Here is a 16,875-nt window from a genome sequence, read left to right on the forward strand (position 1 = left end):
TTTCAAAAAAATGTTCAAAAGCAGTCTATGGAGTTACCTAGCTCCTCATTTTTTGTAAGTGGTTGACAGGATTATTCAATAACTGTGTATCTCTATTTCCATAGACTGTCAGTGTTCTCTTTACCATTGGAAATAGAGTATTGGCATCTTTAAATCTAATGAGATTACAGAGCCAATTCCAGAAACCTCAGAACCAATTAAGAAAATCCATCCTTGCCTTAACTGGTTTGGCTCAGTGGATAGAGCATCAGCCTGCGGACTAAAGGGTCCCAGGTTTGATTCCAATCAAGGACATGTACCTTGGTTGCCGACACATTCCCAGTAGGGAGTGTGCAGGAGGCAGCTGATCAATGTTTCTCTCTCATTGATGTTTCTAACTATCCCTCTCCCTTCCTCTCTGTAAAAAATCAATAAAATATATTTTAAAAAATTCATCCTTAAAATTCTGTTCCTCAAGGTACCACTTTCCATAAAATCTGTATTAGGGTTCTCCAGAAAAGCAGACCAATTGGTATATATATATTAAAGGCCCAGTGCATGAAATTCATCCACTGCGGGGGAAGGGGGGTGTCCCTCAGTCTGGCGGAGAGGCTCACACCACCGCTGCTTCACTTGCCAGCAGTGAGCCCAGCTTCTGGCTGAGTGGTGCTCCCCCTGTGGGAGTGCACTGACCACCAGGGGGCAGCTCCTGCATTGAGTGTCTGCCCCCTGATGGTCAGAGCACATCATAGCGACCAGTCGTTCTGCCATTAGGTCAATTTGCATATTAGCTTTTTATTATATAGGAAGGAGGATATACCAATAAGATATATATACCAATAAGATCTATATACCAATAAAATACATATATATATATATATATATATATATATATATATATATATCTCAATCTCATACAGAGAAAGTGAAAACTCGATAGATTAAGAACTATTGACACACACAGAAATATGGATGGGCCTCAAGAAAATTATACTTAGTGAATAAACTCAGTCTCAAGAACTTAAATATTGTATGATTTCATTTCAATAATCTTGAAATGGAAAAAATAATGGGGAGGGAGGACAAATGAGTGGTTACCAGGAGACAGAGATAGGGTTGGTGGTGAGGTGTTACTATGAGGAGGTAGCATGAAAGAGTTTTATGTGGTTATGAAACTGTTCTGTCTCTTGATTATGGTAATGGTTACAGAAACATATACATAGGATAAAGTTGTATGCAACTAAATACACAAATAAATGCAGAATAAAATATGAAAAACACTAAAAAAGGTCTGTGGTTTAATTAACTATAATGTTCCACTGTCAATTTCCTGGTTTTGATATTGTGCTCCATCTGCACAGACTTAACCATTGGGCAGTTGGATGAAAGATACATCAGCCTCTATCTTTGCAGCTTCAAGGAATTTTGAGTGAATCTATAGTTACTTTAAAATATAAAAACAAGAACACTTTACAGGGCTTGAAAAGTTAAAAAATACATATTGAAGTGTTAAACAAGATAAATTATATTTAGATATTCATTTCTATGTTTAAAAATTATCCAGAAAACAGTTATTGGGAACATTAAAATCAATAAATGTGTTACATCCATGCATGGAGAACGAGGGGAGGAAGCTACTGGAGTATTTATTTTATTTTTCATATCAAGGGAGCACAGCGAGAGAGAGAAATAAATTATGTCTAAAGTAAAAGAAACCATGAAAAAGTTCTAAGGTGATGAAAAAGAAGAAGGGGTCCTTGAGTTGACAACTCTGTACAGCAATGGAGGGTGATTAGGCTGGGCATCTCCAGACTCCTTCAAAATGATAAACTGGAATATGAGTCAATGTGTTTAAGAGATTTAGAAAACTAGTGGAGAGTATGGGATTAAAATCAAACAAAACCAAAAGAAGAATAAAAAAGACACAATTGGGGGGGGAGGGGACAAATTATTAAATGGCTCAGTTCTGATAGCATACATAGTCATAAAAATACAAATAAGTACATGTCTCTCTGCCCCAAATTATGAGCTTTAATAGAGAGAATGGATAAGGGAAATGTTCATGTGTGTGGTGATTGGGTGTTGGAAAAGGGAAGGTTAAATCTCTATCTTCCATAGTAATATCAGTGTTTCTCAACTTTTTTCACATAAAGGCACTCAGAAAATATGTGTCTGGGACATTGCTAAATTAGAGGCATTTAGAGTTCCAAATGGGGTTATTTGCTACTCAAGATAATTTTGTATAACTAGTTAATTTTTTAAACCATGTGAACTATGATTATTGAAACCTTAAAAACTATCTACAGCAGACCTTTGGACAACAGGGGGGTAGGGATGCCAATAATAATGCAATAAAAAATCCACATGTAACTTTTGACTCCCCCAAAACTTTTGTCATCCTTCAGTATCTACAGGGGATTGGTTCTAGAACCCACCACACACACATAGCAAAAGTGATAAAGTCCCTTATATAAAATGCCACAGAACAATGCATACAATTGGCCCTCCACATTGTGGATTCCCAACTGCAAATGGAAAATACTGTTTTTCATCTGCAGCTAATCAAATCCACAGATGTGAAACTCAGTGATACAGAGGGATGACTGTATATTTATTGAAAAAAATATGTATAAGTGAATCTGCACAGTTCAAAGCCATGTTGTTCAAGGGTTTACTGCACTTTTGTTTCATATGTGACAAGGTAAGTTAATATATTAAAAGGAAAAATAATACATCAACATATATTAAATAATATTTCTTCTCCCTTTATCATTCATCAGGGATGTGATAGGAAGAAGTATGGCCTCCAAGAAAAGTCCATCCCCTTATTCTCAGGACTGTGAATATGATATCATACCTATGACTATATTAGCTTAAATGGCAAGAGAAACTTTATAGATAAAATTAGTAAATTTACTTTAAAATAGGGAGATTATTCTGGAATATTTGAGTGGGTCCAATGTAATCACAGGACACCTTAAAAGTAGAAGTTTGAGAAGGATTTAATCAGCAATGGATTAAAGATGAAGGGGACCACATGAGAAGAAATGCAGGCGGTTCTAGAAGCAGAGAATACCACCCCACCCCACCAGCTGACAGAGGGCAAAGAAACCTACAGCTGTAAGAAACTGAATTCTTCCAACAATGAATGAGCTTAAGGAGGATCCCAAGCCCCAGAACCACAGATCTGGCCAGCTCTATGATTTTAGCTAAGTGAGAATCAGCAAATAATCTAACCAGGTTGTCCAGTACTTCTGACCTACAGAAACTGAAATAATAAATTTGTGGTGTTTTAAGCAGCTACATTTTTGGTAATTTGTTGTATATCAATAAATAATACAAGACTGAGCAAGATTTGAAGTTTTTTGCCTTAGTTACTATTATTCAGATTAGGGTAACTTCTATGATAAACAATTTCATGTTTTCCTTGGACTATTACCATAGGTCACAATCCAATGGAATGATCAGCAATGGATTTAATCTCTGCAATTATTTACGGGCCAGGTTTAATTCTCTAAACATTTGAGCACCTTTGGGTCCTGGATTCTCTGCATCTGGTCAGGGCCTGAGAAATTATGAGAACAATGCAGAGGGTTTAGGGATCAAACCTGGAAGTGGTGAGCATCACTTCAGCAGCACTTCACTGGTGATAGTCACCTTCTCACCAACTTAGATGCAAAGGGGATGGAAAGTGTAATCTAGCTATGGGATATGTAATTCAGCAAATGGAAGTGCCTATGTGAATAATGAGCTCATTTCTCCCATGTGCTCTTGGGAATTGTAGGGGTAAGGTGGTAGCATTGGAAAATAATTCTTCCCAATTTTACCAAAATAAAAAGCCTAATAGATTTTAGGAAAGACCTATTATGTTCAGAATAAGACAGTTTTTTAAAAGTACATTACTTTTAAGTAAATCATGAATGCTCTGGCTCCCTATAGCCTTTCTCACCTGGTCTTATAAACAGCTACTTCACACATTGTATTCCCTTGTTGGTTCCTAGATATCTGATTTTGTCAACTCTGGACCCAAACTCATTGACAGGACTGTATTAGATATCTCAGAAAGAGGAGGTAAGGGAAAGAATGCCTGAAAAGTAGAGAGAGAAAAATGGAATTCTTGCAGATTGGAAAGGCGACTATGGGTCTAAAAGACATGAGGGGCTTCTGACTTTCTCCCTAGCATCATTCACAGTGGGATGAAAAAACTCAGAAATTATTTTTTAAATATTCTTACATTTTCACATTGTAAGTTTATACCCTAGGAGGCACTGTATTCTTACAATAATAAAAGAAAACCCCTATCTTCCAAGTGTGATACAGAAGCATCAAGTTGATAGGACAATGCCAACTGTGACAATGAGTTTCTCAGTGGTAAATGGTGTGGATGCCTTAGTGATGACAGGAATCATCTCTCCAATGACTTTGTACTATTTAAGACCCCAGAACCCTTGTGCATGTGTGCATAAATGTGTGTGTGTGTGTGTGTGTGTGTGTGTGTGTGTGTGTGTGTGTGTGTTGGATGGGTATGGTGATGAATGGACAGGAATGAGTACATGGGTTGGATTCTTAAAGAATTTGATTAAAAATTGAAAATATTTATTTCCTGAACACCTATGTGTGTAGATCAAAAGTTAAAACCATTATACAAGCACCATGCAAATGTGTGCTAATCTAGCAGAAGCAAAAAGGGGAATTATCAGTATTATTTAGGGGAATTGGAATACAAAGTGGCAACCATTCACAAACTGGAGGCAACTCATGTAGGGCTCTTACCAAGATGGAACCACCTTGGGAAGCTCAGAAGACTAATCCTTACTACAGTGACAAAGACAGGGGACATATAACCAGTCTCTCTAACTCTACTCTATGCCTCATTATTTTGCTACACATAACTTCACTGATCTCTAGGTGGAGGGTTCAGTCTCCCATTTATGCTTTTAAAAATGATTTATCGAATGCTTGCTGGAAGCAAGCCTTTGTGCAGAATTCTGTAGAAGACAGATATGACAGTCGGGGCTTATTCACAAGAACATAAGAGAACTACAAGAGTGTATATGATTTCATAAAAGAAGGAAGTTTGTGAGAGGTCCCCTGGAAATACTTATTTTAGACTTTTTGAAACAGGGAGAGAAAAAACAAGCCAACAAGGGTGATGAAGGTCACAGAGAGGAGGATGATTAACAATTCCAAATGTATCAAAGTGATCAAGGACAATGAGGATTGGAAAATGTAATTGGGCTTGGAAGATGGAGGGTAACTGATGGCTTTTGTTCACACAATTTTCTCTGACTACTGAGGATGAAATTATATGTCATGAGGGTTGAGAAGTTAGAAGCAGTGAGTGCAGGCATATGGAAAGGATCTAGAGTTTCACTCATTACAGTCTTTCATACTTTGATGGCATCTGCATTCTCTATCCTTCTCTACCTCCTACTTCCCCATCTCTAGGTGTGTTTTATTCTCTCCCTATACCACATTATGTCCTCATTACCATGTTATCCCATTAATAATTAAACAAACTTAGAGTATATATCCTCAACATAGATTTGGGGAGGAGGGATTAAATTGGGTAATTGGGAACAGCAAAATAGAGGAATGGTGGAATTGATTTTTGTTCTTTGCTGACTCTTTTGGTTCTTTAGCCCTTAGAGCCTGCATAGACTTCCTCCTGGTTGATGTGCTAAGCCCCTATAATACATAGAGGAAAAGGCAAAAAATATCAACACCATAGAAAAATAGGTCCACTAAATATTAAGTTGTAAAATGAATTGCTGATCATAAATTGAAACACTAACATTGATAACAAAGAATTTAAATGTGAATTATTCCTTTACCCCCAGAAAGTTCTGAAATAGTATTAATATTTGTTGTCATTTTTTTTATTTAAGGACAAATCCTTTGAGTGTTCTGCATGCCCTACATTTTCTGGTGAGTGAATAAGCTAGCAACACCACTTGAGAATACAGGAGGTGACTATATTGTTTTCCCCCAATCTGGTTCCATATTTGGGAGCAGTGTGGTATTTGGGTAGATTCTGCAAGTTAGTCAGAGTCTTCAGATTGCTGTTGATCCTTTGGATAACATGAGGTTAAGGTTGGATCTTCTTTGTATGAAGTTGAACTAATTGAAGTATTTTGTTGCACATCTTGTTCTGAGCCTTCACAGGTGGAAGATTCATCTTGTACTGAACTTTGGCAGGAGGAATGATGAAATTCTGGCTTCATATCTTCTGATAGCGCATCACTTGAATTTTGGCATAGACTTTTCATTTCTACCAATCTGATGTCTTTTGTTTGTATAGTGCTTATTTGCATATTGTCTTTTGTTGGTCTAGTATTTATTTGCATATCTTCTTTTTTGATAGCTGTGCATCGAAAGTTCTGTTGGTGATGTTGAGGTATGGTGTGCAAAGCTTTGGTCTCTTTGAATATAACTTTCTGCATTAGGAATTCTTTCTCTAATATATCTTGGGTTTGCGTGGAGTGGGATTCCCAACTTATGGAACGTTTCATTTCAAAATTGCTTTCTTGTGCTTTATGATCTTTGTTTATCCATTCTTGAGTTTCCCAGTCTTGGGATTGTTGGCCTAAAGATTGCCAGTCTTGTTGTTTCTGAATTTGGGATTGCAGATGTTCACCTAGCTGCTTTGAGGATTTCTCCTCTTGAACCTGCAGGTCTTGAGTTTGTTGAAATTGGATTTGTTTTTTAAGGGATTTCTCCTCTTTGCCGTGCTGGTTTTCACCTTGCAAGTTTTGGTATTGTTGCTTTAGGGATTGCTTTCCTTGGGCCAGCTGGTCTTCAGTTTGCTGATCTGAGAATTGCTTAACTTGAACTTGCTTATCTTGCTTATCTATGGAGTGCCTCTTTGGGGATAGCCAGCCTTTGATTTGCTGGTCTAAGGATTTCTTCCTTGGGGGTTGCTGGTCTTGGATTGGTAAGTCCATAGATTTCTTTCTTGAATGTTTGTTATGCAGGTTGAAGGAAATCTGCTTGGTGGATTTCCTGATTTGGTGGTGTTTCTCTTTAAATTTCCATTCTTCAGTCAGTAACTTGACTTCTGATTGAAGGTCTTGATATGATACCCTTGTAAATTGCTGGTCTTGATGTTGGATATTTTGAAGTTGAAGATCCAGGGATTGCTGTTCTAGGTGTTGTACATTAATGGCCTGCATAGCATGGAATGTTTGGGCTTCAATTTGCATGGTTTCGGATAACAGGTCTTGTGTGACATGGAATGTTGGGGCTTCATATAGCATGGATTGTGGCAGAACTTGTACTCGGGAAAGCATATCTTGGGAAGGCATGTTTTGAGATTGTATGTCCTTGGATTGTGTGTTTTGGGGTGACATATCTTCAGATACCAAGTCATGAGACAAGAATGTTGGGGCTTCATATAGTATGGCTTGTGGCAGAACTTGTACTTGGGAAAGCTTATCTTGGGAAGGAGAAAAGAATGTTGGGGTTTCATATAGCATGGATTGTGGCAGAACTTGTACTCGGGAAAGCATATCTTGGGAAGGCATGTTTTGAGATTGTATGTCCTTGGATTGTGTTTTTGGGGATTGTATGTTTGGGGGTGACATCTCTTCAGATACCAAATCATAAGACAAGAATGTTGGGGCTTCATATAGCATGGATTGTGGCAGAACTTGTACTCGGGAAAGCATATCTTGGGAAGGCATGTTTTGAGATTGTATGTCCTTGGATTGTGTGTTTTGGGGTGACATATCTTCAGATACCAAATCATGAGACAAGAATGTTGAGGCTTCATATAGCATGGATTGTGGCAGAACTTGTACTCGGGAAAGCATATCTTGGGAAGGCATGTTTTGAGATTGTATGTCCTTGGATTGTGTGTTTTGGGGTGACATATCTTCAGATACCAAATCATGAGACAAGAATGTTGGGGCTTCACATAGCATGGATTGTGGCAGAACTTGTACTCGGGAAAGCATATCTTGGGAAGGCATGATTTGAGATTGTATGTCCTTGGATTGTGTGTTTTGGGGTGACATATCTTCAGATACCAAGTCATGAGACAAGAATGTTGGGGCTTCATATAGTATGGCTTGTGGCAGAACTTGTACTTGGGAAAGCTTATCTTGGGAAGGAGAAAAGAATGTTGGGGCTTCACATAGCATGGATTGTGGCAGAACTTGTACTCGGGAAAGCATATCTTGGGAAGGCATGTTTTGAGATTGTATGTCCTTGGATTGTGTGTTTTGGGGTGACATATCTTCAGATACCAAGTCATGAGACAAGAATGTTGGGGCTTCATATAGCATGGATTGTGGCAGAACTTGTACTCGGGAAAGCATATCTTGGGAAGGCATGTTTTGAGATTGTATGTCCTTGGATTGTGTGTTTTGGGGTGACATATCTTCAGATACCAAATCATGAGACAAGAATGTTGGGGCTTCATATAGTATGGCTTGTGGCAGAACTTGTACTTGGGAAAGCTTATCTTGAGAAGGAGAAAAGAATGTTGGGGCTTCACATAGCATGGATTGTGGCAGAACTTGTACTCGGGAAAGCATATCTTGGGAAGGCATGTTTTGAGATTGTATGTCCTTGGATTGTGTGTTTTGGGGTGACATATCTTCAGATACCAAATCATGAGACAAGAATGTTGGGGCTTCATATAGCATGGATTGTGGCAGAACTTGTACTCGGGAAAGCATATCTTGGGAAGGCATGTTTTGAGATTGTATGTCCTTGGATTGTGTGTTTTGGGGTGACATATCTTCAGATACCAAATCATGAGACAAGAATGTTGGGGCTTCATATAGTATGGCTTGTGGCAGAACTTGTACTTGGGAAAGCTTATCTTGAGAAGGAGAAAAGAATGTTGGGGCTTCACATAGCATGGATTGTGGCAGAACTTGTACTCGGGAAAGCATATCTTGGGAAGGCATGTTTTGAGATTGTATGTCCTTGGATTGTGTGTTTTGGGGTGACATATCTTCAGATACCAAATCATGAGACAAGAATGTTGAGGCTTCATATAGCATGGATTGTGGCAGAACTTGTACTCGGGAAAGCATATCTTGGGAAGGCATGTTTTGAGATTGTATGTCCTTGGATTGTGTGTTTTGGGGTGACATATCTTCAGATACCAAATCATGAGACAAGAATGTTGGGGCTTCATATAGTATGGCTTGTGGCAGAACTTGTACTTGGGAAAGCTTATCTTGGGAAGGAGAAAAGAATGTTGGGGCTTCACATAGCATGGATTGTGGCAGAACTTGTACTCGGGAAAGCATATCTTGGGAAGGCATGATTTGAGATTGTATGTCCTTGGATTGTGTGTTTTGGGGTGACATATCTTCAGATACCAAATCATGAGACAAGAATGTTGGGGCTTCATATAGTATGGCTTGTGGCAGAACTTGTACTTGAGAAAGCTTATCTTGGGAAGGAGAAAAGAATGTTGGGGCTTCACATAGCATGGATTGTGGCAGAACTTGTACTCGGGAAAGCATATCTTGGGAAGGCATGTTTTGAGATTGTATGTCCTTGGATTGTGTGTTTTGGGGTGACATATCTTCAGATACCAAATCATGAGACAAGAATGTTGGGGCTTCATATAGTATGGCTTGTGGCAGAACTTGTACTTGAGAAAGCTTATCTTGGGAAGGAGAAAAGAATGTTGGGGCTTCACATAGCATGGATTGTGGCAGAACTTGTACTCTGGAAAGCATATCTTGAGAAGGCATATTTTGATATTGTACGTCCTTGGATTGTGTGCTTTGGGGTATCATATCTTCAGATACCAAGTCATGAGACGAGAATGTTGGGGCTTCAAATAGCACGGCTTGTAGTGGCGGCAGAACTTGTACTTGGGAAAGCTTTTCTTGGGAAGACATGTTTTGTAATTGTATATCTTGGTATGGCATATCTTGGGAAGACATGTCTTGGGATGGTGTGTTTGAAGATGGTATCTCTTGGGATGGCATATCTTCAGTTTCTGTGTCATGAGACTGTGTAACATGGGATGGTGGGGTTTCAGGTATTGGGACTTTTACTAACAGAACTTGAGATGACAAGTCAGGTTGTGGTAATGCTTCAAGACTTTTTACAGAATCGGATGGAAAATCTTGGGGTGTCAAGGAGTTAGCCTGCATTGATTGTGTTTGCATTTCTGGAGGTTGTTCGATAGCAAAATGTAGGTCTTCATCATTTATGTGTTCATTGTGTCCAATTTCTTCTGAGAGCCTTTTCTCTAATATGACAGACAAAGGTTGCTGCTCAGTATCAGTCTCGTAAGGTCTTAAAGAAGGAAGGATATTTTTCTGTTGTTCATCTGACTCAGATGAAGTTGTGTAGCAATTATTACTGCCTCTCTTTTCTGAATGATGGATGGTTAAGGGATTTCTTGAGACTCTTAATTTGAAGAAAGTATAGCCTCCAAAGAAAACAGGTTGCATCTTTGCTATTGATTCATCCTTGAAACACTCTTCTTGAAGGTCAAATTGTATTATAGCATCTTCTTCTGTTGTAGATAATTCATTCTTTTGAGTAACATCCAAAGGCAAGAAAAAGACAATCTATAAAACCAAGGGGTGGGGTAAACATTAATTTAACAATCGTCTTTGATGTTTTCCTTTTTGTATACCCAAATTATTTTCATCTCTGCCTTAAGACAGACAGGGACTAACAACTACATGAGGAATAAGAAAATGAATACCAGTACTGTCTTTATCATCAACTGATTGGTTTTATTTTGGACAAGTTATAACCATCTATTATCTCAAATATTGAATAGGAGAATTTGATTAAGATAATCTGAAAGTCTTCCCATAACTTAACATTATAAATCCTATAAAGCATTTTAATTTATCCAGTCAATATTCATATACTCGGTTTATTTATTTATTGATCACCGAGATGATGGAGATCAAAAATAATTAGATGTGGGTTTTCCCATAAGGTGCTCACAATTATAGGTAGACCAACATATAAATAGATAACAATATAGTTTAGCAAATACTATTATGTAAATAGCTACTAAGTGCTTTATGGGAACGCAGAAGATACTCTAATTCTGAGAGAGCCAGGAAATGCTTCATAGAAGAGGTGGTATTTGATCTATATTTTGATAAGTAAAAATTTGTCAGGGAAATAACAAAACATGAAATAAGATAGGAGTCAAAATCCACATTGAGCAAACAATGGGTACAAAATCATATGTAGCATATGACTTGTGATGTAGCATAGTGTGATGGCAGATGGTAAATATTTAGATGGTATAGTAGATATAAACTAAATGTTTCTATGTGTCATAATGGATATATGGAAATAAAAATTTTAAATACCATGTAAATGACAATAAAAATCATGAAATACTTACGGAAAACTTTAACAAAATATGCACAAGACTTATCCACTGAAAACTACAAAATATTGCTGAGAGAAATAAAAGATGTAATAAAATGTAGACATATTCAACAGACATGAATAAGAAGACTAAAAAGTCTCAATAAATAAATTTCCCCTAAATTATGTATAGGTTCAATGCAACTCCAATAATAATCCCAGCAACATTTTTTGTGTTTTATGGTACAGAGTTTGTATTGGAATGATGAAAAAGTTTGGGGCATAGATAATGGTGATGATTATATTCATTATGAATGTATTTAATTCCACTGAATTGTAAAGTTAAATGGTTAAAATGATAAATAGTATATTTATTTTATCACAATGAGAAGGAATTACTCTAAAGTTTCAGATATTAAGAGAGTGTGGAATATGTGGAAGAATACATAGATCAATGAAAAAAATAAAAGTGTTCAAAGAGACCTATAAATAAGAGGTCAATTGATTTTCACAAAGGTGCCAGGGTAATGGGGGAAAGCATTGCATTTTCAACAAACAGGGCTGGAACTCTCCATGGTGGTAAATGTGTGTTTGTGTGTGTGGGAGGAGGGGAGGTGCATGAATGTCTAACCTTACCTCACAACTATACATAAAATTTAACCAAGTCAGCAATGGAAGAAATGTTAAAAGGACTGCTGTAAAAATAAGAAATAGAAAAGGAAGAAGAAACATAGGCATAAAGAATAAAAATGGCAACAAACAAGTACCTATCAATAATAAATTTAAATGTAAATGGATTAAATGCTCCAATCAAAAGACATAGAGTGGCTGAATAGATAAGAAAACATGACCCATATATATGTTGTCTACAAGAAACCCACCTCATAACAAAGGATGCACACAGACTGAAAGTGAAGGGATGGAAAAAAAAAATTTAGGCAAAGAGAAAGGAAAAAGAAAGCTGGGATAGCAATACTTATATCTGACAAATTAGACCTCAAAGTGAAGGCTGTAACAAGAAGGAAGGCCACTTCATAATACTAAAGGGACTGATACAACAAGAGGAAATAACTATGATAAACATACATGCACCCAATGCAGAAGCACCTAAATACATAAATCAACTTCTGAAAGATATCAAGGGAGAGATTGGCAGCAATAGAATCATAGTAAGGGTCTTTAATACCTCATTGACATCACTGGATAAATCTTCTAGACAAAAAAAAATCAACAACAGCAATCCTAAACAACTCACTAGATCAGATAGAGCTAATTGACATCATCAGAACATTTCACCTGAAAGAAATACACATTCTTCTCAAATGCACATGGGACAATTTCAAAGATAGACCACATATTAGGACACAAATAAGTCTCTTCAAATTCAAGAGGATAGAAGTCATATCAAGCATCTTCTCATATCTCAATGGCATAAAATTAGAAGTCAATTATAATAAAAATAATTTTTTAAAAAAAATCAAACACTTAGAAGCTAAACAGCATGCTATTAAACAATGATTGGGTTACCAAAGAGGTTAAAAAAGAAATAAGAGCATCCTGGAAACAAATAACAATGAAAACGCAACAATCCAAAATCTATGAGACATAGTGAAAGCAGTCCTGAGAGGGAAGTTCATCACTCCACAGGCCTACCTCAAAAAACAAGAAACACTGGTAATAAATTATCTAACCCTACAACTTAAAGAATTAGAAAGAGAGCAACAAGAAAAGCCCAGAGTAAGCAGAAGGAAGGAAATAATAAAGACCAGAGCAGAAATAAATGACATAGAGACAAAAAAAAAAAAAGTTCAAAAGACCAATAAAACCAAGGATAAACAAGATGGATGGACCTCTAGCCAGGCTCACCAGGAAACAGAGAGAGAACACAAGTAAACAAAATCAGAAATGAAAGACCCCACAAACATACAAAGGACTGTAGAAAAAAAATACTACAAACAACTCTACTCTGACAAACTGGACAACAAACAAAATGGACATATTCCTAGAAAAATACCATCTTCCAAAACTCAATCAAGAAGAATCAAAAAACCTGAATAGGCTGATAACTACAGATGAAATTGAAGCAGTATTCAAAAAACTTCCAGCAAACAAAAGCCCTGGGCCAGGCGGCTTTACAGAGGAGTTTTACCAAAGATTCAAAGAACTAATACCTATCCTCCTCACTCTATTCCAAAAAATTCAAGAGGAAGGCACATGCCCAAGCTCTTTCTATGAGGCCAGCATAACCCTAATCCCAAAACCAGATAAAGACACTACAGAGAAAGAGAATTCCAGGCCAATATTGTAATGAATATAAATGCTAAAATCCTCATCAAAATTCTAGCAAATTAGATCCAGCATTATTTGAGAAAGATCATACACCAGCCTTTCAGGTGGTGACAACCTCCCCATGACAATATGCCTGTGAGTTCCTTGGTGCAGGTTTCAGCAGAGATCTTGCTCTTCTGTCCACATGCTTCCTTCACACTGGTTTCGGATTGCAGAGGGCCTCACTTGCCCTCCGAATTGCCTAGGTCACCGTGGTCGGCAAACTGCGGCTCGCGAGCCACATGTGGCTCTTTGGCCCCTTGAGTGCGGCTCTTACTAAGCCTTAGGAGTACCCTAATTAAGTTAATAACAATATACCTACCTATATAGTTTAAGTTTAAACAATTTGGCTCTCAAATAAATTTCAATCATTGTACTGTTGATATTTGGCTCTGTTGGCTAATGAGTTTGCCGACCACTGGCCCTAGGACATTAACCACAGGGACTGCAGAGGCCTGCAGAGGTGGGAGGCGGGGGCTGCATAGATGGGAGCTAAGAGGAGATAAGATGGCAGTCCAGTTGCACAAACACCAGGCCCAGCCAGGGGCAAGCTCTCCCAGCTCGGAAAGGATCTCCTCCATCCCTCTCCAGAAGAGGAGAAGAGGAAACACAAGAAGTAGTACCTGGTGCAGAGTCCCAATTCTTACTTCATGGATGTAAAATGCCCGGGATGCTGTAAAATCACCACCGTCTTTAGCCATGCACAAACAGTAGTTTTGATTGCTACTGTGTTGATTGCTCCCCTGTTCTCTGTCAGCCAACAGGAGGAAAAGCAAGGCTTACAGAAGGATGCTCCTTCAGAAGGAAGCAGCACCAAAATCAGCTCAAATCAAGATGAGTTGGAAACCATCCCAATAAACACATTTTGGATACAAAAAGAAGAAGGAGGAGGAGAAGGAGAAGGAGAAGAAGAAAGATCATACACCGTGATCAAGTGGGATTTATTCCAGGGATGCAAGGTTGGTACAATATCCTTGAATCACTAAACATTATACATCACATAAACAAATTGAAAGACAAAAATCACATAATCAGAAGAGAAAGATGGCAGCTGGAAGGACGGAGGTGAGGGATAGGAAGTGACTGAGTGAGGGGATGGAAGGAGAGTGTGTGGATGTGTGTGGTGTGTGTGTGAGTGAGGGAGGGACAGTTAAATCTGGCAGAAGCAGCAGAGGCTGGCAGACCAAGCTCTCTTGGACAGGGAGAGACTACCACCACTGCAGGCACCCCCCAGATTGCAGGACTCAGGCACGGAGCCATCTTGAAGGGGAGAGTGGCCTCTCCTAGGAACTCATCAGCACCACCACCCAGACAGGCCTTGGACACTGCCCGCGACCCAGCAGCCACTCCAGCCAAAATCCTGCTGCCCCACCCACAGCCCTGTGGACCCTGGGACCTCCACCTCCAAAGGTGCACCACTCCCACAGCAATAAGCGCAACTTCCCCCCTCCTTGGCGGCAGAATGCCAGACACCACATTCTTCCATTTCCAATATTCTCGCGTTTCCAACATCCACGCATTTCCAGCGCGCAGACTTCCAGGGCACACCACTACGTAGGCAGTTCTTGGATGGCGCTGTGAACCCCTGCTGGGTGTGATTTTGAACAGACAAGGGCACGCTGCCCCGCAGTAGAAATTCTGAATTCCCTCTTCCTGAATAAATGCTCACAGACAACCTACCTAAGCATCTTTAGCACCAGGGCCCCTCAGAGTGTGTCAGAGCTCTGCGCTGGCAAACTCACTGCCACAATCATGCATTTCCAATGAGTAGGCACCCAGAGCCCATTTATCCACAGGGCGCTCGGGAGCCCCTGCCAGCCCCTGCTAGGTGCAATCTTGAACAAACAGGGACGCACTCTCCCCAGCAGTAGAAATTCTGAACTCACTCACCCTGGATACCTGCCCACAGATGCCTCAATTATGTGGCTTCAGTGCCAGGGCCCTTCAGAGTGCTTCAGTAAGCTTTGCTGGCAAATGCACTGCTGGTGCCCCTGTGAGCCGCCACTGGGAGCGTGTGCCTATCCACCACAGGCACAGCAGGAAAAACTGAGTCTGCCCACCCCACAGCTGCAGAACTCTGGACACTACAGTTGCATGCTTTTCTAGTGCCACTATGAGTCCCCACTGGGCACGTACAACTTCAACCAAGGACATAAGACAGCAAAAATTGGGACAAACCCCTCCATGGCTACTGCTGACTTCTAGACACCACAGTTGCACATTTCCAGCTCACAGGCCTACATCAAGAGAACCCAAATAGCTCACGTAGAGAGCTACGCTAGATTACCAAGCCCAGGAAACCTGAGAGATCACACCAGTAGCACTATCCCCAAAAGAACCTAGGTAGCAAAGCAATCGGATCTACAATAAAAACATTACAGCAAAACATGGGAAGACAAAAAAGCAATTCCCAAAGGAAAGAAAAAAAAATCACCATAAAGGGAGTTAAATGAAACTGAGGCTAGCAACATATCAGATATAGAATTCAGAGTAATGGTTATAAGGATGCTCAAACAGCTGGATGACAAATACACACAACTCAATGAGAATTATAAGGAGCTGAATGAGAATGTCACCAACATGAAAAGGAAACAAGAGGAAGTGAAGAACGACATAGCTGCAATAAAGAACACAATGGGAGATGGCGACGGAATAGGCAGACGCATCCCAGGTCGTGTCCCGGAGCAAATGGAGTGAGCAGCTGAAACTAGTAACATCCACCCCGAATTGGCGAAACTGCTCAGCTGGTGAGACGGTTTGCAGTCGGGAAGAGCAGAACTCCCCTGGAAAGGTAAAAAAAACCAGGGTTTTGGGCAGGAAAGTTTTCCAGACCTCTGAGCCCAGAGAGTCCGAGGGAGACCGCGTGGCAGACAGCCGCGTCCCTTAGGACAGGCACAGCCCCTGACTGGGGAAAGGAGAACCGCGGGATTCCTGGCGCCGCCGGGGAGGAATTGAGAGCTGGGTTCTGTGATCACGGAGGACTGAGCCTAAAGGGGGCAGCCTGAAGAGCTGACCAGACCATGCAGTCCCGGTAAGAGAAGAAGCTTACAGAAACCAAGCCTTTCCCGTTTCCGCGGCCGGCATTTGTTTGTTTGTTTTTACTGAATCCTGTTCATGGGACATTTTGGATACAGACACTCGCCTGTGCTGAAGAGAGGGAGAGGGTGCAGAGGAGTGGAATCTGGGGAGAGACTGAGGAGAGAAGGGGGGCCGGGAGAGGTGGCAGCGAATTGAGTGCTGAGACACCCCTGA

The 16,875-nt window shown here is 39.8% G+C and overlaps 1 protein-coding gene and 1 pseudogene across 1 annotated transcript in view; one reads left to right on the forward strand and one right to left on the reverse strand.

Annotated features, from left to right (window-relative positions):
- Nucleotides 1-5,917: 5,917 nt before the first annotated feature.
- MS4A14 (membrane spanning 4-domains A14) overlaps nt 5,918-16,875 on the reverse strand; it is a 42,399-nt gene continuing 31,441 nt past the window's right edge. Inside the window, exon 5 of the mRNA XM_036325744.1 lies at nt 5,918-10,526. Coding sequence (XP_036181637.1) covers nt 6,021-10,526 — 4,506 coding nt within the window. The 3' untranslated portion in view covers nt 5,918-6,020. The remainder of the gene's footprint in view (nt 10,527-16,875) is intronic.
- On the forward strand, nt 11,201-14,461 carry LOC118664087 (annotated as a pseudogene).

The sequence above is a fragment of the Myotis myotis genome, unplaced genomic scaffold (assembly GCF_014108235.1).
Source record: "Myotis myotis isolate mMyoMyo1 unplaced genomic scaffold, mMyoMyo1.p scaffold_m19_p_10, whole genome shotgun sequence".
Taxonomy (NCBI): domain Eukaryota; kingdom Metazoa; phylum Chordata; class Mammalia; order Chiroptera; family Vespertilionidae; genus Myotis; species Myotis myotis.